The sequence below is a fragment of the Pristiophorus japonicus genome, chromosome 2 (assembly GCF_044704955.1).
Source record: "Pristiophorus japonicus isolate sPriJap1 chromosome 2, sPriJap1.hap1, whole genome shotgun sequence".
In the NCBI taxonomy this organism is placed as follows: domain Eukaryota; kingdom Metazoa; phylum Chordata; class Chondrichthyes; family Pristiophoridae; genus Pristiophorus; species Pristiophorus japonicus.
In genome coordinates, this window is record NC_091978.1 from 353960642 (window position 1) to 353984019 (window position 23378).

The following is a 23378-nucleotide window of genomic DNA, read 5'->3' on the forward strand; positions in this document are numbered from 1 at the left end:
TTAAGGTGGAGGTGGACAGATTTTTCAATGATAGGGGAGTCAAGGGTTACGAGGAGAGGGCAAGGAAATAGAGTTGAGGCCTAGATCAGATCAGCCATTGAATGGCGGAGCAGGCTCGAAGGGCCAGATGGCCTATTCCTGCTCCTATTTCTTTATTTCTTATGTTCTTATGAAAGCTCTGTGGCACATCAACCAGTGCTTCAAATGTAAAAGGTGCAATGAGCACTTAATGGGAATCTGTTCAGTCTGGCCCAAATGTTGGGTCACTTGATGTTGACCGAGTCATCAGGACAGCCAGCTCTTGTTGACATTAAAAAATTTGAAAATGTTTTTTAAAAAACTTCCAGACCGTTGGTTCTCCTTAAAACTTTAAAAATTTGGCATTGTAAATATTTGGAGTTATACTGCAGCTGGTGTGAAGCTGGGAGTGGTATCAGGATGCCTCCTCCTGGTGCTATTAAGGTGTAGAATGCGCGATCTAACTAGCTAAAGAGAAAATAGCATAAAAGTTTGTCAGAAGAAATTGCACTAATCTCTTTTGATAGATGGTTCCTCAGCACTGCAGGCACCACTTCTCAACATGTCTGAAAGTTACAAAAATCAGAAGCTGAGCACAATGTCACCACACTAAGAACCTTTCAGTCCCGTCATCTTAATCCACCACAGCTGTGGCCACATCCATTACCCAGAGAAACACATTAGAAAGATCAAACCAAGAAATGTACTTGGCATGAAGGCATTAAACAAAACCCCTTAGCAATCATTTGTACAACTTTAATACACAGCTCCCGTCTAATCTCTTCAGTCCTGTTGATTGAGAGGTGATCTTATCGAAACGTATAAGATTATGAGGGGGCTTGACAAGATGGGTGCAGGGAAACTTTTTCCACTGATGGGGGAGACTAGAACTAGAGGGCATAATCTTAGAATAAGGGGCCGTCCATTTAAAACTGAGAGGGAGGAATTTCTTCTCTGAGAGGGTTGTAAATCCGTGGAATTCGTTGCCTCAGAGAGCTGTGGAAGCTGGGACATTGAATAAATTTAAGACAGAGAAAGACAGTTTCTTAACCGATAAGGGGTTATGGGGAGCGGGCAGGGAAGTGGAGCTGAGTCCATGATCAGATCAGCCATGATCGTATTAAATGGCGGACCAGGCTCGATGACCGTATGGCCTACTCCTGCTCCTATTTCTTATGTTCTTATGTTGTATGTCTGGGAAGCTTTATTTTTGGTTATTACTCCTCTTTCTAAAGGATTAGCTACTATGTATTCTAGCACTTTGAGCTCTATGAGATTCATCAGAATAACGGAACTTAAAGGGTTACATTTTGAAGACAGGTTGCATAAAACCTGGTTTGTATTTCCTTGAGTTTAGAAGGTTGATGGGTGATCTGATTGAGATGTTTAAAATGATAAAGGGATTAGATATGGTAGTTATTCCTTTGTGGGAAATCCAGAACTTGGGTATTGGCGGGGGTGGGGATTTATAAGCAAGTAGGAGGATTTTAAAATCAATTTTGCTGGTCACTGTGAGGCAGTAAGTATATTAATACTCATTAAATTTCTGTCGTTACATTCTGGTGGATATATGATGTAAAAACACTGCACTACGCTCCTTATTTAAAGAATAGAATGCTTCGGCATCAGATTGGCCGTTATACGCAGCGCTTGATATTCAGTTGCATTGGCTACAGCGGAACTAAGTATCAGGATGTGCGTATAACGGGTGGCCGATCCCATACCGCCCGTTTTGCTCCATCGCTTGAGACGTATTTCTGGGCCAAATTGCATTTTAATGAAGGACATTTTTAAGTTGTGCAGTAGGTGCTGATTAGTCTTTGTGTTTGTCCTTCCAGGGTGTCTTCCAGTGCCCGTCAGAAGCCAACCCTAGCCTGAAATGAGAAGATTTACAAGGACTGAACCATTTGGTTCAGAGACTGATGGTGTTGCTGTCAAATCATCCTGGACTGATTAACTGGGTTGGCACGCCAGAAAGACCAGATGTGGGTGAGAATGATGCGCAGGGGATTGCCAACTTGGATTTGGCGGCTTGGTGTGGTATTGGTTCTCCTGTGCTGCATAGTATCCTTGTTGTACATGTTGGCCTGCACGCCGAAGGTGGAAGATGGCCAGCCCATATTGCCCAGGGTCAATGGCCCAACTGGAAAGGACAACTTTCAAGTGTTGCTGGAGGAGCGTGAGGAGCAACACCGTAATTACATCAACAGTTTAAAGAAACAAATTGCACAGCTGAAGGAGGAGCTGCAGGAGAGGAGTGAGCAGCTGAAAGCTGTACAGGATCGCTATGGCGACTCACTGGGTGCTCATTTTGACCGGAGCAGTCCAGAGAAGACTCGAGCAGACCTGCTCGAATTTCTGCACTCTCAGATCGACAAAGCAGAGGTCCATTCTGCGGTCAAATTGCCAACGGAATATTCAGTGATACCGTTCGAGAGCTTCACTCTGCAGAAGGTGTACCAGCTGGAAATGGGTCTGACCAGGCACCCCGAGGAGAAACCAGTCCGAAAGGACAAACGGGATGAGTTGGTGGAAGCTGTTGAGGTTGCACTAGAAATCCTGAACACCCCTGAAGATGAAGGAGCAACAAATCATCGCATGCACGCAGCTGCTGACTTTGTTGAAGGTTGGTTTGTAATATTTGAAATTGTACCAAACAGTTGACTTACTCGTTAAGATTGCAGTGTCCAGGGGACTCTGAGGTACAATGGAATAGCATGTTGTCCTTCCAACTCCTAGACCTGGGTTGTAATCCACCCGACGGATGAGATCAAAGTCTCCTCTCTCTGTTGGCTTTAAGGATCCTTTGTGATAGGAGTTTGGGTAGTCTTGATCTAGCTCTTAGTGGTTTGTCTCCCCGACCAGTGGAAACAACTTCGCTGCCTCTATCTTGTCTATCCCTTTCATTATTTTAAATGTTTCTATCAGATCCCCCCTCAGCCTTCTGAACTCCAACGAGTAAAGACCCAGTCTACTCAATCTATCATCATAAGGTAACCCCCTCATCTCCGGAATCAGCCTAGTGAATCGTCTCTGTACCCCCTCCAAAGCTAGTATATCCTTCCTTAAGTAAGGTGACCAAAACTGCACGCAGTGCTCCAGGTGCGGCCTCACCAATACCCTATACAGTTGCAGCAGGACCTCCCTGCTTTTGTACTCCATCCCTCTCGCAATGAAGGCCAACATTCCATTCGCCTTCCTGATTACCTGCTGCACCTGCAAACTAACTTTTTGGGATTCATGCACAAGGACCCCCAGGTCCCTCTGCACCGCAGCATGTTGTAATTTCTCCCCATTCAAATAATATTCCCTTTTACTTTTTTTTTCCAAGGTGGATGACCTCACATTTTCTGACATTGTATTCCATCTGCCAAACCTTAGCCCATTCGCTTAACCTATCTAAATCTCTTTGCAGCCTCTCTGTGTCCTCTACACAACCCGCTTTCCCACTAATCTTTGTGTCATCTGCAAATTTTGTTACACTACACTCTGTCCCCTCTTCCAGGTCATCTATGTATATTGTGGTCCCAGCACCGATCCCTGTGGCACACCACTAACCACTGATTTCCAACCCGTAAAGGACCCATTTATCCCGACTCTCTGCTTTCTGTTAGGCAGCCAATTCTCTATCCATGCTAATACATTTCCTCTGACTCCGCGAACCTTTATCTTCTGCAGTAACCTTTTGTGTGGCACCTTATCGAATGCCTTTTGAAAATCTAAATACACCTCTATTCACCATGCTCATTATATCCTCAAAGAATTCCAGTAAATTAGTTAAACATGATTTCCCCTTCATGAATCCATGTTGCGTCTGCTTGATTGCACTATTCCTATTTAGATGTCCCGCTATTTCTTCCTTAATGATAGTTTCAAGCATTTTCCCCATGACAGATGTTAAACTAACCGGCCTATAGTTACCTGCCTTTTGTCTGCCCCCTTTTTTAAACAGAGGCATTACATTAGCTGCTTTCCAATCCGCTGGTACCTCCCCAGAGTCCAGAGAATTTTGGTAGATTATAACGAATGCATCTGCTATAACTTCCGCCATCTCTTTTAATACCCTGGGATGCATTTCATCAGGACCAGGGGACTTGTCTACCTTGAGTCCCATTAGCCTGTCCAGTACTACCCCCCTAGTGATAGTGATTGTCTCAAGGTCCTCCCTTCCCACATTCCTGTGACCAGCAATTTCTGGCATGGTTTTTGTGTCTTCCACTGTGAAGACCGAAGCAAAATAATTGTTTAAGGTTTCAGCCATTTCCACATTTCCCATTATTAAATCCCCCTTCTCATCTTCTAAGGGACCAACATTTACTTTAGTCACTCTTTTCCGTTTTATATATCTGTAAAAGCTTTTACTATCTGTTTTTATGTTTAACGCAAGTTTACTTTCGTAATCTATCTTTCCTTTCTTTATTGCTTTCTTAGTCATTCTTTGCTGTCGTTTAAAATTCTCCCAATCTTCTAGTTTTCCACTAACCTTGGCCACCTTATACGCATGGGTTTTTAATTTGATACTCTCCTTTATTTCCTTGGTTATCCACGGCTGGTTATCCCTTCTCTTACCGCCCTTCTTTTTCACTGGAATATATTTTTGTTGAGCACTATGAAAGAGCTCCTTAAAAGTCCTCCACTGTTCCTCAATTGTGCCACTGTTTAGTCTGTGTTTCCAGTCTACTTTAGCCAACTCTGCCCTCATCCCACTGTAGTCCCCTTTGTTTAAGCATAGTACGCTCGTTTGAGACACTACTTCCTCACCCTCAATCTGTATTACAAATTCAACTGTACTGTGATCACTCATTCCGAGAGGATCTTTTACTAGGAGACCGTTTATTATTCCTGTCTCATTACACGGGACCAGATCTAAGATAATTGTAAAATGGAGATGCCACTTTTATGCAGCAATGGATACTCTTCTAAAGTTGAGACACTTGGGGGGTAGAGTAGAGGGGGCTTTATTAAGTTTTTGATTGTTTGAAACTTGTAAGATTGTGAGGGGGCTTGACAAGGTGGATACAGAGAGGATTTTCCACTGATGGGGGAGACTAGAACTAGGGGGCATATTCTTAGAAAACTGAGACGAGGAGGAATTTCTTCTCTCAGAGGGTTGTAAATCTGTGGAAACATAGAAACATAGAAACATAGAAAATAGATGCAGGAGTAGGCCATTCGGCCCTTCGAGCCTGCACCGCCATTCAATGAGTTCATGGCTGAAATTGCAACTTCAGTACCCCATTCCTGCTTTCTCGCCATACCCCTTGATCTCCCTAGTAATAAGGACTACATCTAACTCCTTTTTGAATATATTTAGCGAATTGGCCTCAACAACTTTCTGTGGTAGAGAATTCCACAGGTTCACCTCTCTGGGTGAAGAAGTTTCTCCTCATCTCGGTCCTAAATGGCTTACCCCTTATTCTTAGATAAGGGTTGTCTCAGAGAGCTGTGTCATTGAATAAATTTAAGACAGAGATAGACGGTTTCTTAGCCAGTAAGGGAATAAGGGGTTATGGGGTGCGGGCAGGAAAGTGGACCTGAGTCCATGATCGGATCAGCCATGATCATATTAAATGGTGGAGCAGGCTCGAGGGGCAATATGGCCTACTCCTGCTCCTATTTCCTATGTTCGTATGATGCTGAAGTGGGGCACTATCACATATCATAATTTTTAACTTGCCTTCAAACACATTAAAAACTCCGTATCCATTTCTATTGCATCTTTTACAATGTTGTACTGTGTACAAGTGTCACACTTGCTTTCAATCACAGTATACTTATATTAGTCCCTGGCCAAAGACCACCCTAAGTGGAGGAAGTGCACCAGGAGGGCGCTGAGCACCTCGAGTCTCGTCGCCGAGAATATGCAGAAATCAAGCGCAGGATGCGGAAAGAGCGTGCGGCAAACCTGTCCCACCCACCCCTTCCCTCAACGACTATCTGTCCCACCTGTGACAGAGACTGTGGTTCTCGTATTGGACTGTACAGCCAACTAAGAGCTCATGTTAAGAGTAGAAGCAAGACTTCCTCGATTCCGAGGGATTGCCTATCATGATGGTGACTTATATTTAGGATGGCACACATTGGTCTGTTATATATGCTGCAGAACAGTATCACCACTGGTGAGAGAGGTATAATTACAGCGTGACAAAATAGTGTTCTCATTATAAATGTGGACATAGCAGTTTACAATGCAAAGTAAATAAAAATAACGATGGAATGTATGGCTTTAAAAAGGTCACTGAATTACATCAGCACACCCTGGTCAAATTATTCTTAGCTCACAAACCCTGCTTCATCTGACGATTACACTTTATCTTAATTGCCCATACACCTTGAGAAATACATAATGTGTATTGTGGCTTGCATCTAATGCACATTTTGACTGTTACACTTGTTGCATATAAAAAATTCTGTGTGCCAGTTGACGCAAGTCGTACAGCACCTCCCAAACCCGTGACCTCTACCACCTCGAAGGACGAGGGCAGCAGGTGCATGGGAACACCGTCATCTCCAAGTTCCCCTCCAAGTCACACACCATCCTGACTTGTTACTAGGTCAAAATCCTAGAACTCCCTCTCTAACAGCACTGTGGGAGTACCTTCACTACACGGACTTCAGCGGTTCAAGAAGCACACATTGGTCTATTGTATATGCTGCACAACAGCATCACCACTGGTGAGAGGGTGTTATTACAGCGTGACAATGGGGTGTTCTCATTATAAATGTGGACATAGGAGTTCATAATGCAAAGTAAATAAAAATAATCTTGTTAACCAGCATCTTATCCGAAGGGGACTATGGCTCACCACCGCCTTCTTGAGGGCAATTAGGGCTGGACAATAAATGCTGGCCTTGCCAGTGATGCCCACATTCCAGGAACGAAGAAAAATAATCCTAACTATATAAGTAGGGAATGCATCAATCAAAAGTGGTGGAAAATGGGAATTAAAACTGCTAATTAAGCACTGCTAAGGACATATAAAATCTACCAATCCGGAGTAAACAAACATTACCCATAAAACAACAGCAAGGAGGGAGACAGCAACCAATCAAATCATTCAAAATATCTTTTTTGAAAATCCGTTGAGCTACCATCTTGTTTTCTCGCTAAGCTTGATGCCTTTGTCCTGGAAATAAGGGTTCTGAATGAATAAAGTTTTATTAATCTTCAGCCTTATTAAAAAAAATAAGGAGTTGTAGCAGCTACAATAAAGCGAGAGAGATTTAAAGTGGATTCTTCTATTTGTTTTAGGAACTGGCCCTGTTTGAGAATTCGCCCAAGAGATGATATTGCCCTTTGAAGTAATTTAGATTCATTGTTCCCTCAGGCACTGAGTAGTTTACTCCTGTATTTTAGTGGATAAATGAGCTGTAATTTTTATCTGCCAATTAGCACATTTAGGAATGAGAAAAAAAACTACTACTGAAAAATGTTCATGTTAACAGCACTTACAAAGGTTATTTCCAGTTAGACATCCTCAGTTGAATTGTACATTACAGATTGCTACGTCAAAGGTCAATGCAGCAAATCTTTTACAAAATGACTCTTACTGCCTCAGTTTATTTGCTGATGAGTCACGTTCCAAATCAGAGTCCAGTTTTCTCACTCTTAAGTTTATTTTCAATCTTGGAAATAGCCCCGAGATTGGCCAGAAGATAGATGTCTTGGCTAATCTCAAATGTTTGCTGTTTAGGATAACGAGAGCAAAATGAAGAGCACCTTGTAACCCTACTGTTACTCTTAACCATAGTCCCCTTCGGATAAGATGCTGGTGAACAAGATGTACAAAAAGATAGGAAACAGTTTAGAGTAGGGTGATAGAGTTTCTGGAGTGAGCTTATAGGGTTCTAACATACTGATCAAATGAGGTAATACCATAACCTACAAGAGTGTAACTGAATTGGTGCAGCAACACCATCCCAAACCTCGAGCGGTTTTCCTGCCTTACAGCACACTCCAGAATGTATTCTGTATAATCCATCCGTAGCTATCTCTGTAATCCATTAAAGGTATTTCATATGGCACACATGTTTTGTAAGTGTGACCCTTACTTCCTGTAAGGTTATTCTGTCATACCTTGTAACTCTGCTCTCAGTCTTAATCATCGTCAAATTTATTATAATCAGCCCGAGTTTATTCTAAACCTAGTCAGATTTATTGTGCCATACCTGATTGGGTCATTCTCCTCGTGTCATTGACTCCTAGATCTTATCTTGGAGAAGTTAAAATAATTTAAAAGAATGCAGCAGTTCCAAGCCAGCTATAAATGTTGACACTTCTTAAAATGACGGATTGTCACACTTAGGGTTATTTAGGGTACATCTTGCACTCAGTTCTTATAGATGCAAAGCGCTATTAAAATGTTGCATGTTTCAGCTCCCTTTCTCCAACAACTAATTAACCTGCCAATCAAGTAAGACCAGGTTAGGATCATACATTGGCCGAAATTTTCTGTGGGCTCAGTGGGTGGGACCGGTGGCGGGTCGGGTGGGAAATTTGATTTTTTGACGGTGAGTTGGGAACCCGCTGTCAACCCGCCACAATGCGCTGTTCCCAATGTCGGGCCTGCCAGCGCTGAGCAGACCCTTCAAGCAGCGGCGGGCGACCCAATTAAACTCATTAGCATCGAGTTGACAGGTCATTAACAGGCTTTTTTTAACTTACCTTTTCACTTTAACTTCATGGCCATGGAAACCATGCTCTTTGTGGACAACATCTGTCAACGTGAGGCAGGAGTTCAATGGCCATTGCTCCAGCTCATTACTTGACAGCTTCAAATGTACAATAAAAGCTCCCACCTGGAAGATCATCACTCTCCTCAGACACAAGCTGTTTCTCAGTCCATTTTCAGCACAAATTCTGCAGGCTTCCCACTTTCCACTCTCCTTCCATTCTTACCTTATTGGAAGAACTCTCTCACCATTGACAGACTACTTCTGTCATCTCTACTTCACCTGCCATCTATTCCATCAACATTGGTGCCCTTTATTCGCTCTCACCTTGGTCATCAAAATCCCACCACTGTCTGCCCCAACACCAGCAGTACCAGGCACACCAGCAGCACCAACAATAACACCAACCTTCTCCGCAATCACCTGATGCTGCACAGGACAGAGAGCTTCAGCACTTGAGCACATTACTGCTAGGGATGACCTCACCATGGCCAGATTTACTTCACTTGATGCTGTACACCTTGGCTGTCATGTGATGTGCCAGGTTAGCCCACATCAAGACCATAAAGCATCCATATAATGCTAAAGCCATTCCTTTCACACTCATAAGAACATAAGAACATAAGAAATAGGAGCAGGGAATAGGCCATACGGCCCCTCGAGCCTGCTTTGCCATTTAATACGATCATGGCTGGTCCGATCATGGACTCGGGTCCACTTCCATGCTCGCTCCCCATAACCCCATATTCCCTTAATGTTTAAGAAACTCTCTATTTCTGTCTTAAATTTATTCAATGTTCCAGCTTCCACAGCTCTCTGAGGCAGCGAATTCCACAGATCCACAATCCTCTGAGAGAAGAAATTTCTCCTCCACCATCATTATGTGGAATACTATTGTGTCTCACCATTCACTGCAACTCACTAAGCAACTTCCAAAGGTGCATACAAATCTGTTCAAGATCAGAAAGTGTTGAAAATAAAGGTTTCAATGTTTAACAGCACAGTAACAGAAATTTTACACGAACATTGGATAAAACACGCAAGTGGCTACCCTTGTGTGTTGTTAGTTGGTATGATTGCACTAGGATGAGGGTGAGTGTGAGGTGTGGTAGGGAGATGTGGATGTGATAATATCGATAGAGAGAGAGGGAGGTGCAAGGTAAGTTGGCGTGAGTGAGGATGTGCAGCAGTAGTGTAGGGAAGGCAGAGTGATGGGGATGTGATGAGAGGCACAGCAGGTTGTGGCTTTGTACTAACGTTTTATTATCCAATGAGATATAAGAACATAAGAAATAGGAGCAGGAGTAGGCCACCTGGCCACTTGAGCCTGCTCCGCCATTCAATACGATCATGGCTGATCTGATCATGGACTCAGCTCCACTTCCCTGCCCGCTCCCCATAACCCTTTATTCACTTATCACTCAAAAATCTGTCTATCTCCACCTCAAATATATTCAATGACCCAGCCTCCACAGCTCTCTGGGGCAGAGAATTCCATAGATTTACAACCCTCCGAGAGAAAAAATTCCTCCTCATCTCAGTTTTAAATGGGCGGCCCCTTATTCTGAGACTATGTCCCCTAGTTTTAATTTCCCCTATGAGTGGAAATATCCTCTCTGCATCCACCTTGTTGAGCCCCCTCATTATCTTATATGTTTCGATAAGATCACCTCTCATTCTTCTGAACTCCAATGTGTATAGGCCCAACTACTCAACATATCTTCATAAGTTAACCCTCTCATCTCCGAAATCAACCTGGTGAACCTTCTCTGAACAGCCTCCAATGCAAGTATATCCTTCCTTAAATAATGAGACCAAAACTGTACGCAGTACTCTAGGTGTGGCCTCGCCAATACCCTGTACAGTTGTAGCAGGACTTCTCTGCTTTTCTATCCCTCTTGCAATAAAGTCCAACATTCCATTTGCCTTCCTGATTACTTGCTGTACCTGCATACTAACTTTTTGTGTTTCCTGCACAAGGACCCCCAGGTCCCTCTGTACTGAGGCACTTTGAAATTTTTCTCCATTTAAATTATAATTTGCTTTTCTATTTTTTTTCTGCCAAAGTGGAAAACCTCACATTTTCCCACATTATACTTCATAGAAACATAGAAACATAGAAAATAGGTGCAGGAGCAGGCCATTCAGCCCTTCTAGCCTGCACCGCCATTCAATGAGTTCATGGCTGAACATGAAACTTCAGTACCCCCTTCCTGCTTTCTCGCCATAACCCTTGATCCCCCGAGTAGTAAGGACTTCATCTAACTCCCTTTTGAATATATTTAGTGAATTGGCCTCAACTACTTTCTGTGGTAGAGAATTCCACAGGTTCACCACTCTCTGGGTGAAGAAGTTTCTCCTCATCTCGGTCCTAAATGGCTTACCCCTTATCCTCAGACTGTGACCCCTGGTTCTGGACTTCCCCAACATTGGGAACATTCTTTCTGCATCTAACCTGTCTAAACCCGTCAGAATTTTAAACGTTTCTATGAGGTCCCCTCTCATTCTTCTGAACTCCAGTGAATACAAGCCCAATTGATCCAATCTTTCTTGATAGGTCAGTCCCGCCATCCCGGGAATCAGTCTGGTGAACCTTCGCTGCACTCCCTCAATAGCAAGAATGTCCTTCCTCAAGTTAGGAGACCAAAACTGTACACAATACTCCAGGTGTGGCCTCACCAAGGCCCTGTACAACTGTAGCAACACCTCCCTGCCCCTGTCAATTTTTTTCCCACTCACTTAGCCTGTCTATATCCCTTCGCAGATTTTTTGTGTCGTGCTCACAATTGGCTTTCTCACCCATCTTTGTATCATCAGCAAACCTGGCTACATTACACTCAATCCCTTCTTCCAAGTCATTAATATAGATTGTAAATAGTTGAGGCCCCAGCACCGATCCCAGAGGCACCCCACTGGTCACTGTTTGCCAACCGGAAAATGGCCCATTTATCCCGACTCTCTGTTTTCTGTTAGTTAGCCAATCCTCTATCCATGCTAATATATTATCCCCAACCCCATGAACATTGATCTTGTGCAGTAACCTTTTATGTGACACCTTATCGAATTCCTTCTGGAAATCCAAATACACCACATTCACTGATTCCCCCTGATCCACCCTGCTTGTTACATCCTCAAAGAAATCCAGCAAGTTTGTCAAACATGATTTCTCTTTCATAGAACCATGCTGACTCTGCTTGATTGAATTATGCTCTTCCAAATGTCCCACTACTGCTTCCTTAATAATGGACTCCAGCATTTTCCCAATGACAGATGTTAGGCTAACAGGTCTATAGTTTCCTGCTTTTTGTCTGCCTCCTTTTTTAAATAGGGGCATTACATTTGCTGCTTTCCAATCTGCTGGGACCGCCCTAGAATCCAGGGAATTTTGGTAGATTACAACCAATGCATCCACTATCTCTGCAGCCATTTCTTTTAAGACCCTAGGATGTAAGTCATCAGGTCCAGGGGACTTGTCTTCCTTTAGTCCCATTATTTTACCAAGTACTACTTCATTGGTAAAAGTGATTGTATTAAGTTCCTCCTTCCCTACAGCCCCTTGATTATCCACTATTGGGATGTTTTTAGTTTCTTCTACTCTGAAGACCGATACAAAATATTTGTTCAACATCTTTGCCATTTCCCTGTTCTCCATTATTAATTCCCCAGTCTCATCCTCTAGGGGACCAACAATTACTTTAGCCATTCTTTTACTTTCTAATTACCTGTATTTTTTGCTAGTTTACTTTCATAATCTATCTTCCCGCTATCATTTTTTTAGTCATTCTTTGCTGGCTTTTAAAAGTTTCCCAATCCTCTGGCCTCCCACTATCCTTGGCCATATTGTACGCCCTTGTTTTCTATTTGATACAATCCCTTATTTCCTTAGTTAGCCACAGATGGTTATCCCTTCTCTTACAGTCTTTCCTTCTCATTGGGATATATTTTTGTTGTGAGTTATGAAATATCTCCTTAAATGTCTGCCACTGCTCATCAACTGTCCCATACTTTATTTTCCTGGTCCACTTTAGCCAACTCTGCCCTCATACCTTTGTAGTCTCCTTTATTTAAGCTTAGGACACTGGTTTGAGAACCAACTTTCTCACCCTCCAACTGAATTTGAAATTCAACCATGCTGTGATCACTCATTCCTAGAGGATCCTTTACTACAAGATCATTTATTAATCCTGTCTCATTACACAGTACCAGATCTAAGATAGCCTGGTTCCGCAACGTACTGTTCAAGGAAACTATCCCGGATACACTCTATGAACTCTTCCTCAAGGCTACCCTGGCCCATTTGCTTTGTCCAATCAATATGAAGGTTAAAATTACCCATGATTATTGCCCTTCCTTTATTACAAGTCTTCATTATTTCTTGATTTAAACTCCGTCCAACGGTGTAGCTACTGTTAGGGGACTTATAGACTATGGCCACCAGCGACCTTCTCCCCTTAATATTCCTCTTCTCCACCCAAACTGATTCAACATCTTGATCATTGATAATTGAAGGCTTTACGCCACTACAGCCAGGTTGTTCTGATGACATCCCTGCTTGTGACCTCCTCTGCAATGTGCAACCAGGCTGCGTTGGTCTCCCGGGCAGGTGTCTTCTGCCCATGGGAAGGGAAGAGGGCCTCCCTGAATGCTTTGACTCTCTCCAGAAGCATATGGAGGGAGTCATGGGAGAGCCTGGGTGCAGCTCTGCACCACTGTGCAGTGATTGTCTGAGTTTGCAACACCTCAATGCTGTAGAACACTAACAGCAGAAATATTAAAAGAGATTTGTCCTTTAAGAAAACCGGCTGATGACGTGTCATGAATGACATCACTTCCTCTAATTGGCCCAGGAAACAGGCTGGGCGGGCTTAATAAGCCCAATCAACATAAAATCATTTTCCAGAGTGGAATGGAGGCAGCAGTGGGGTCGGGACCCGCCACTGACGTCGCCCACCCCGGACCAGCCGAGGTAAGGAAAATCTTGGCCGTTGTTGCAGCACAGAAGGAGGCCATTCGACCTATTGTGCCTGTACAATTTGAAATAGCTTTCCAGTTAGTGCCACTCCCCAGCTCTTTCCCCGTAGCCCAAAAAATGTTATCCTTTTCAAGTACTGCAAGGTTTTCATCTGCAGACAGAGATTGATATGCAAGTGGACCCATCATTCATTTCAAGAATGCAGAAGAATTGCACCTTCTAGCCTTGGAGACCTTTTCCTACATTGTATTGTTAATGATATCATGTCCTTTTCTTATACAAACTCTCTGGCTTACAGCAAGCGGCACAATGGGAGATTCACTAGTAATAATAAAGGTTGAACTTCTTTTATCTGGAACCCCGGGACCTGGCCTGTTCTGGATTAGGGATTTTTCCAGACGAGGGGTTAAATTGGATGGTACAGGTACTGAGCAAGGAGATATCGGGACTGGCTGGCTTGGGGTTGGGAGTGTGGCAGAGAGATCGGTGGGAGTGTGGGCGGCGGTGGTTTGCGGGGTCAGGCCAGCGAATGCGGGAGTCGACAGCGAGGAAGGACTTCAGTTTGTTTATGTCAGAGTTCTATGCATGTGCCAACCGGTGGCCGGGAATGGTTCTGGATGAGGGGTGGTTCCGGATAAGGGAGTTCTGGATAAGGGAGGTTCAACCTGTATTATACATGGTACATGGTTTTGCCACATTTCCTGTGTCACATTTCCATTATCATACCTTGTGTACAAATTTTGGATTTCTCTACATTTTCTTTTAGTTGATTGGCTGATACGCAAATTTATTCCAAAGTAATGCAAATTATTTCTAGCTGATTGGCTGATCTGCAGCCACAAACTTGTTGCTCCTTTTGTTTTAGTTAATATTAACTTTGCTATGGCCTGCTGCAACTCTTGTCCTGTGGAATCAGGACTGAGAGGACCAGAGCTGGGAGACATGGGTCACATGGAGAAGAATGACCCCATCAGATATGGTGCAATAACTATGCTAGGTTAGAATATATTTGGGCTTATGCAAATTTATTAATTGTGCTATGATTTTATGAATTGTAATTTGGTCATGTACACAGTGTGCAGCAAGGCGAGGGTGAGTCAAACAAGACACTCAAAAAAACTTTTAACTGAAAAGAAATGATGTCCCAATTTTATGGCTCTCTGCCTGGCTAACTGACCAATAAAGGCTAAAAAAATAAGGGCCAGTTTGAAGCCCATCCGATGGGAATGGGGCAGGCGGGTTTGTTAAAATGGCTGTTGCACACTTCCCAATGCGTTCCCAACACGCTTCTGCCTGCCGCCATTTTAACTGCACAGCTTTTGGGTTCAGGAATGGCGCCCGCCACAGGCAGGTGGAGGACCTGCTAATATTATGGTCGTATGGCGCAATTAGGACCAAGACATGATTTGAACTGGAGATTGTGCGGGTGGCGCGCAGTGCAGAACCCGCCAGTGAAACCTGACAGCATTCAGGAGCGGGGGCCGAAGAGGATATGGAAGATCACTCCTTGTAACTTTTTTCTTTGGTTTCCTTGTTGGCCAAGAGGAGCAGGAGTGCTGTGTTAGTGGAGAGATTACTTGCTCAACTAGTCCTAATTGGGGGGGGAAAAAAGAGGCATAATACATCTAAAAGGAGGGAGGACGGCCCCAGTGATATCCTGGGAATTTCAACAAGTGGTTGCTTAAGGGTGGCCTGTGGGGCCATAGTTAGCGGTTGGAGGAAGAATTGAGGAGAAATGGGAATGGTAGGACCAGTTTTCATGACAAGAGTAGTACCGGTGACAGCTGCGGAGAACATTTTTGGACAAGCTATTCACTGCCTTCCTGTTTATAAACGCAACAGTTTCGATCTTTAAAAAGAAGGCAACCCCAACTCTCGCCAAGTCCTCCCTTGCTTTGTATTGCACTGGATGAATCACGATTCTCTGGTTACATATGGGGACCTGCGGACTAGCCTCCAGTCCTGTGCCAATGCTGCTGTTGAATCCTTCTGTTGCCTTGGCCCTAAGTGCTGGAATTGCCTGCTTAAACCTATCTGCCTCTCTACCTCTCTTCCCTCCTTTTAAGACGTTCCCTAAAAACCACCTCTTTGACCAAGCTTTTGGTCGCCTGCCCTAATTTCTCCTTATGGGGCTCGGTGTCAAATTTTTTGTCTCATAATACTCCTGTGAAGAGCCTTGTAACGTCTCACTACGTTAAAGGCGCTATATAAATACAAGTTGTTGTTGAAGCAGCCGACAGGATGTTTATGACATCTGCTCACTATCACCCTCTGATGGCGCCGCTAAGTCCGAGAACCAACTATGCAAAAAAATTGCCGGTATGAAGCCAGCTGCTGGCGGAGTGCCACTGCGCCATCAGAATGAAGCAGTTTAGCTTGAGTGCCTTTTTTGTTGTACTTAACATAGACATTTCAGTTAAATCCTTCATAACGGCATGGCTGCATGTAGAGCGACGACCAAAATGCTTTTACTTGAATAACTCTTTGTGCAGCCCGTGCCAATATTCTCGTCAGCTGATATTGTTCGGCAAAGATTAAATCTGAGGAGACCTTTTACATTATTCAATAAACTGGCAGTTTTGCCAGTACCGCCACTAAAAATTAGCAAGCATAATCGTAGAATCCTGCAGCACGGAAGGAGGCCATTCGGCCCATCGAGCCTGTGCAAACTCTTTGAAAGAGATATCCAACAAGACCCACTCCCCCGCTCTTGTGCCGTAGCCCTGTAAATCTTTCCTTTTGGAAGTTACTGTTGATTCTGAAATGGTTCTGTAAAAGAGGGGACATTAAAGAGAAGGTTTTCTCGGGCAGACTTTTTTTTATCCAGTTGCTTCTATTAAGCAAACAATGTTAATCAAGGGAAATAAATTGTTCTCTTTTAGCCGTGTTACACTATTGAAGAAAAAAGTAAAGATCATATCTATTTCAAAAACTATGTTGACGATGTGACATAATGGATGAGCATAGATCCCCTGTTGATTATATTGGTACCATTATTGTGATGTAAACGTACCTGAAAGGAGTTCAGGCACGACTACACTCTCTACAGGTGCAGCTACTAGGACAGGAAGGTTGGGTGCAATGCAGTTCAGGAGCAGAATGGGAGAAAAGGATTTGTGCCAATTTTGCCTCATGCACTCAGCTATCAGGCATTTGGGAGCTGGGCAGAAAAAAATTGGCCCTGTGCAGACCCATGAAGGGTTTCGACAGAGTAAATAACGAGAAGCTGTTTCCAGTGTCTGAAGGGTTGATAACCAGAGGGTACAGATTTAAGGTGATTAGCAAAAGAACCAGAGGCAACTTGAAGAAAAACTTTTTTATGCATCGAGTGGTTCAGAGTTGCAATTCACTGCCTGATAGGGTGGTGGATGAGATTCAATAGTAGCTTTCAAAAGGGAATTGGATAAATACTTGAAGGAGAAAAAAATTGCGGGGATATGGGGAAAGAGCGGGAGAGTGGGACTAACTGGATTTCTCTTTGAAAGAGCTGGTGCAGACTCAATGGGCCGAATGGCCTCCTTCTGTGCTGTACTATTCTATAATTCTGTGTAGTGGCGGAAAATTGCTTCACGCATGCAATTCTGCAGTCTAGGCCGTGAGCATGGGTAGACTATTCAACCTCAGAGGGGTAGGGGAGAGAGGGTGGCTTCATAAACCAAACCTGGCTGTTTCCTTACCTAATGTCCACAGTTGTGCACTTTTAGCAAGGGTACACTCCTTAAACCATAGGTATTGAGGCCAGTCGAAGTGCCTTTCCTGTTCCCCCAACTGTCAATACACAAGTTTAATGAAAATGGCACTGTTTCCTTTCCCATCAGGTCAGCTATATAAAAAGTGCCTTTTTTTTTATTACATTCCTCTCCCTATGAGAAACCTTTTGTACTGCTACCAAAGACAACCTTCGAGACTGAGAGCGTCTAGTGTATAGTGAACTGGTGTGAACTTTTCCCTCTCTATTTTCATTGGCAGTGCTTGTACTTCTAGGACAGGCTGTTGAACGCTGAAGAGTTTCACAAATCCTCCAAATATGTCTCCAGTTGTGTCCATTGACACGATTCAAACGGCAACCACTAACCCCCCCCCCGTTTTGAGGTAATTCACCTCTTTGGAGATTTTCTGAAACTGCTTTCTTGGTGCCAAGTCATGTGCAGTTCGCGTGTTCCTGTCAGCATCTTTCAAATGAAAACTCCCCAAAAGGAATGGTGTTTCTCCTGTTCAGTGCAGCAGGGCGGGTCAGGATGAATGCAAACCATTCGTTGTGAAGACAGAAGCTCACAGTTGCTGGAGAATTAGCCAAACTCTTGGGGACCAGTACGGAAGCTGTTTCCAGACGTCCTACAGAGGAGAAGCTCAAGATGTTCCTATTCAAGGTCGTTTGGGGATAGGAGGAGTCTCGATTTCACAGCCCAGCCAGAAGCCATGCAGGGAATGGTAGCAGATGATGCAGTCGGCTTGGAACTAGGCTGGGGTTGTTTTGCTTCACCACAGCACAGCTGTATGAATCTAGAAGACAAATACCTGCTTCAGTCCAAGTGTTCATTCCGAGCAGACGAAGGAAGAATGTCTGTATTATCTAAATGTCATATTGTTTCAAATATATTTGCAATTATCACCTCTTATTTAACAGCATTACCTTGCAGACATGCACTAGCTCCCTAAAGTATTAGAGGCCAGTATTGTGGATGGTAAGTCCCCCTAGTGTTATTGACAGATTTTTACATACATACTGACTGGACCAGAAAAATCTCTCGCGTGCTCTACAATTAGACTCGTTTTGTGATCGTTTCCTGCCCCCGCCTGCCTTTGCCTTAACCAAAGATGACAATATGAATCAAAGGCAGTTCTGACGAAGGGTCATCGACCTGTATTGTTAACTCTGTGTCTCTCTCCATAGATGCTGCCTGACCTGCTGAGCATTTCCAGCATTTTCTGTTTTTCTTTCAGATTCCAGCATCCGCAGTATTTTGCTTTTGTATGACAATATGAATGGTGCTTTGAAAAAGGTCAAAGCTTGATGATTTGATAATGGACCACTAACCCTTTCCTTTGTCTCTTTCTAAGTGGATCCTTAGGAAAACTCATTCTATCTTCCCCGAATATTTGTCCATTGCTTCTGGTATAGAAGTTCTTATTCAGATGATCCAAGTGTGCCCACCTTCATTTTTCTGGGACTTCCATGGAGCTGGCCTCAACTCCAGCATGACCCTAAACTTCAGCCCGAAGTTCTGGAATTCCCTCCCTAAACCTCCCTTCCTCACCACCTCTCTCTCTCCTCCTTTAAAGATGCTCCTTAAAACCTACCTAACCTAGCCTAATGTTTCCCCTTTGATTCGGTGACAATTTTTGTCTGATTACGCTCCTGTGAAGCACCTTGGACTTTTTACTGCAGAGACGCTATATAAATGTAAGTTGTTGTTGTTGACCAGGCAGAGCAAACCGTTTCCCGATAGCTCACTGCACGTGTGCAGACTGTTCCTTGCAATATATTTGCAATTCATCATGGAATACAAATCCAATGCTATAAAAATAATAAAGAGAGAGAAGATGGATTATGAGAGTAAACTAGTAAGAAATATAAAAACAGAGAATAAGAGCTTCCACAGGTATATAAAAAGGAAGGGAGTAGCTAAAGTAAATGTTGGTCCCTTAGAGGATGGCACTGGGGAAATAATAATGGGGACTAAGGAAACGGCAGAGACTTTAAACACATATTTTGTATCGGTCTTCACGGTAGAGGACACTAAAAACATCTCAAAAATAGATAATCAAGGGGCTATAGGGAGGGGGCAACCTAAAACAATCACTATCACCAAAGAAAAAGTATTTGGTAAAATAATTGGACTAAAGGTGGACAAGTCCCCTGGACCTGATGGCCTGCATCCTAGGGTCTTAAAATAAGTGGCTTCAGAGATAGTGGATGCATTGGTTGTAATCTACCAAAATTCCCTGGATTCTGGAGAGGTCTTAGTGGTTTGGAAAACCGCAAATGTAACGCCCTTATTTAAAAAAGGAGGGAGACAGAAAGCAGGAAACCATAGACCAGTTAGCCTAACATCTGTCGTTGGGAAAATGCTGGAGTCTATTATTAAGGAAGCAGTAGCAGGACATTTGGAAAAGCATAATACAGTCAAGCAGAGTCAGCATGGTTTTATGAAAGGGAAATGATGTTTGACAAATTTTGCTGGAGTTCTTTGAGGATGTAATGAGCAGGGTGGATAAGGGGGAACCAGTGGATGTGGTGTATTTGAATTTCCAGAAGGCATTCAATAAGGTGCCACATAAAAGGTTATTGTCAAGATAAGAGCTCACTGGGTTGGGGGTAATATATTAGCATGGATAGAGGATTGGCTAACTAACAGAAAACAGAGAGTTGGGATAAATGGGTAATTTTCCAGTTGGCAAATGGTAACTAGTGAGGTGCCGCAGGCATCGGTGCTGGGGCCTCAACTATTTACAATATATATTAATGTTGTGGATAAAGGGACCGAGTGTAATTTAACCAAGTTTGCTGATGATACAAAGATGGGTGGGAAAGCAAGTTGTGAGGAGGACACAAAGAATCTGCAAAGGGATATAGACAGGCTAAGTGAGTGGGCAAACATTTGGCAGATGGAGTATAATGTAGGAAAGTGTGAGGTTATCCACTTTGGCAGGAAAAATAAAAAAGCAAATTATTATTTAAATGGAGAGATTGCAAAATGCTGCAGTACAGAAGGATCTGGGGGTCCTTGTACATGAAACGCAAAAAGTTAGTATGCAGATACAGCAAGTAATCAGGAAGGTAAATGGAATGTTGGCCTTTATTGCAAGAGAGATGGAGTATAAAAGCAGAGAAGTCCTGCTACAACTGTACAGGGTATTGGTGAGATTACACCTAGAGTACTGCGTACAGTTTTGATCTCCTTATTTAAGGAAGGATATACTTGCATTGGATGTAGCTCAGAGAAGGTTCACTAGGTTGATTCCTGAGATGAAGGGATTGACTTATGAAAAAAGGTTGAGCAGGTTGGGCCGATACTCATTGGTGTTTAGAAGAATGAGAGGTGATCTTATTGAAACATATAAGATACTGAGGGGGCTCGACAAGGTAGATGCAGAGAGGATGTTTCCACTTGTGGGAGAATGTAGAACTAGAGGGCATAGTTTAAGAATAAGGGGTTGCCTATTTAGAACTGAGATGAGAAGAAGTTTCTTCTCTCAGAGGGTCGTAAATCGGTCAAATTCTATGCCCCAGAGAGCTGTGAAGGCTGGGTTATTGAATATATTTAAAGTAGAAATAGATAGATTTCTCAATGATAATGGAGTGAAGTTTTATGGAGAGTGGGCAGGGAAGTCGAGCTGAACCCAAGATCAGATCAGCCATGATCTTACTAAATGGCAGAGCAGGCTCAAGGGGCCAAATGGCCTACTCCTGCTCCTATTTCTTATGTCTCTTATGTATATATTTTTTTATATAAATTAACCTCACACGGTGCAATCTTGAGCCCCCACTGAGCCATGTCTCAAAACATCCTGCACCAACAAAAGCTTCAGAGATTTTACCAGAGCCAAGATATTTTTTTAAACAAGTATTTCTCTCTATGAATTCCATTTGCCATGAATGTGTGGTGAACTTAGCGGAAAAGCCCATGGATTCCCAGGTCTCTGTCCAAGCTCTGACTGACAGCATAAGTCACCCCATTCTCTCACTTTCCTTCGCATTCATTTAACACCTGAAAGAAAGAGAAACTTGAGTTTGTATAGCTCCTTTCATGATCTTAGGATGTCCTAAAGCGCTTTAGGGTTGGGGGCGGAGGGCAGTGGAAGGGTGGTGTCGGTGGAGAGCGATACGAGGAAATGGTCAGAGGTGGCCTTTTCTGCGATTGACACGATGGGAGTAGTGATGCCGAGAGAGATGGCGAGGTCGAGGGGGTGGCCGTAAACATAGAAACATAGAAAATAGTTGCAGGAATAGGCCATTCGGCCCTTCGAGCCTGCATCACCATTCAATATGATCATGGCTGATCATGCAACTTCAGTAGCCCATTCCTGCTTTCTCTCCATACCCCTTGATCCCTTTAGCCGTAAGGACCACATCTAACTCCCTTTTGAATATGGGTTGGGGAGTTTACATGGAGGGAGAAATTAAGGGAGGATCGGAGGCTAGTGAACTCAGAGGAGAGAGAGCATGATGAATTGAGACGGAGGTTGAAATCACCAAGGATGAGAAGTTGTTCGGTGCAGAGGCTGTGGGAGGAAAGCAGTGAAAATATTTTGGTATAAATCTCAAAACAGTATATGCTTTGAGATTTACACCAATCCAACAGGATAACGAGCTAGCAGTCTACAACAGGAATGATTGTACCAACTGGTAGGACCAGTCGGAATCCAGTGATCCTCTGTCACCCTAAGGCAGAGTCAACATAAATCCTGCAACGATTGTATTCTGTTAGTTATGGCAGTATAAATGAAACCACAGGAGTAGAACAAGATGTTAAACCGAGGACCCGTCTGTTCTCTCAGATGGATGTAAAAGATCCAATGACACTATTTCGAAGAAAAGCAAGGGAGTTCTCCCCGGTGTCCTGGCCAATATTTATTCCTCAATCAACAAAACAAAAAATCAGATTATCTGGTCATTATCAAGTTGCTGTTTGTGGGAGCTTGCTTGTGAGAAAATTGGCTGCTGCGTTTCCCACATGACAACAGTGACGACACTCCAAAAGTACTTCATTGGCTGTAAAGCGCTTTGAGATGGCCAGTGGTCATGAGAGGCGCTATATAAATCCAAGTCTTTCTTTCATTCAAGAGGACTTAGGTTGAGAGTAGAGAAAGATACTTTCAGGACAGGTATTAGGAAATGCTTTCACACCAAAAATAATCAATATATGGAATAAACTTCCAACAGAGTAACGGAGGCAAAAGTCTTGGAATCATGCAATAAACAATCAGATGATATGATAGGGTAATGTTAGTATCATTCTAGATGGATGGCCTTCCACGTCTTTAATTATCTTGACACCTGCTGACGTGCAATGAATTACTTTGAAGTACAGTCACTGTATGAAGACAAATATAGCAGCCATTTTGCACACAGCGGTGTCTCTTAAACTGCACTGACGAAGGGTCATCGACCCGAAACGTTAACTCTGATTTCTCTGCCTGACCCGCTGAGATTTCCAGCATTTTCAGTTTTTATTCCAGATTCCAGCATCCGCATTATTTTGCTTTTGCGCTGAGAAATTAGTGACAAGTTAATCCGTTTTTGGTGCTGTTGGTAAAGGTAATAATGTTGGCGAGGACACCAAGTGATCACTTTGCTCTTTGAATGGAACCTGAAAAAAACATGGAACCAGGAAGTGTAATTATTGAATTAATTAATCAAGCTGGGTTAATGTCTTGTCCAAAAAATACGGTACCTCCAGTATTGCTGCACTCCCTCAGTGCTGCACCGAACTGTCAGCCGAGAGGTCAAGTCCTGGAGGGGGCTTGAACCCACGTGCATTAGTCGATTAATGTTAATTTGATGAAGCCGAGGACCTCAAAAGTAGTAATCTCAGGATTGCTACCAGTGCCACGTCGTGCTAGTCAGAGTAGGAATCACAGGATAGCTCAGATGAATACGTGGCTTGAGGAGTGGTGCAGAAGGGAGTGATTCAAATTCCTGAGGCATTGGAACCAGTTCTGGGGTAGGTGGGACCAGTACAAACCGGACGGTCTACACCTGGGCAGGACC

General features: G+C 43.4%; 1 protein-coding gene across 1 annotated transcript in view; it reads left to right on the forward strand.

Moving 5' to 3' along the window:
- Positions 1 to 23378, forward strand: part of LOC139249536 (chondroitin sulfate N-acetylgalactosaminyltransferase 1-like) — a 178193-nt gene that overhangs the window by 68754 nt on the left and 86061 nt on the right. Inside the window, exon 2 of the mRNA XM_070872476.1 lies at positions 1857 to 2644. Coding sequence (XP_070728577.1) covers positions 2002 to 2644 — 643 coding nt within the window. The 5' untranslated portion in view covers positions 1857 to 2001. The remainder of the gene's footprint in view (positions 1 to 1856; positions 2645 to 23378) is intronic.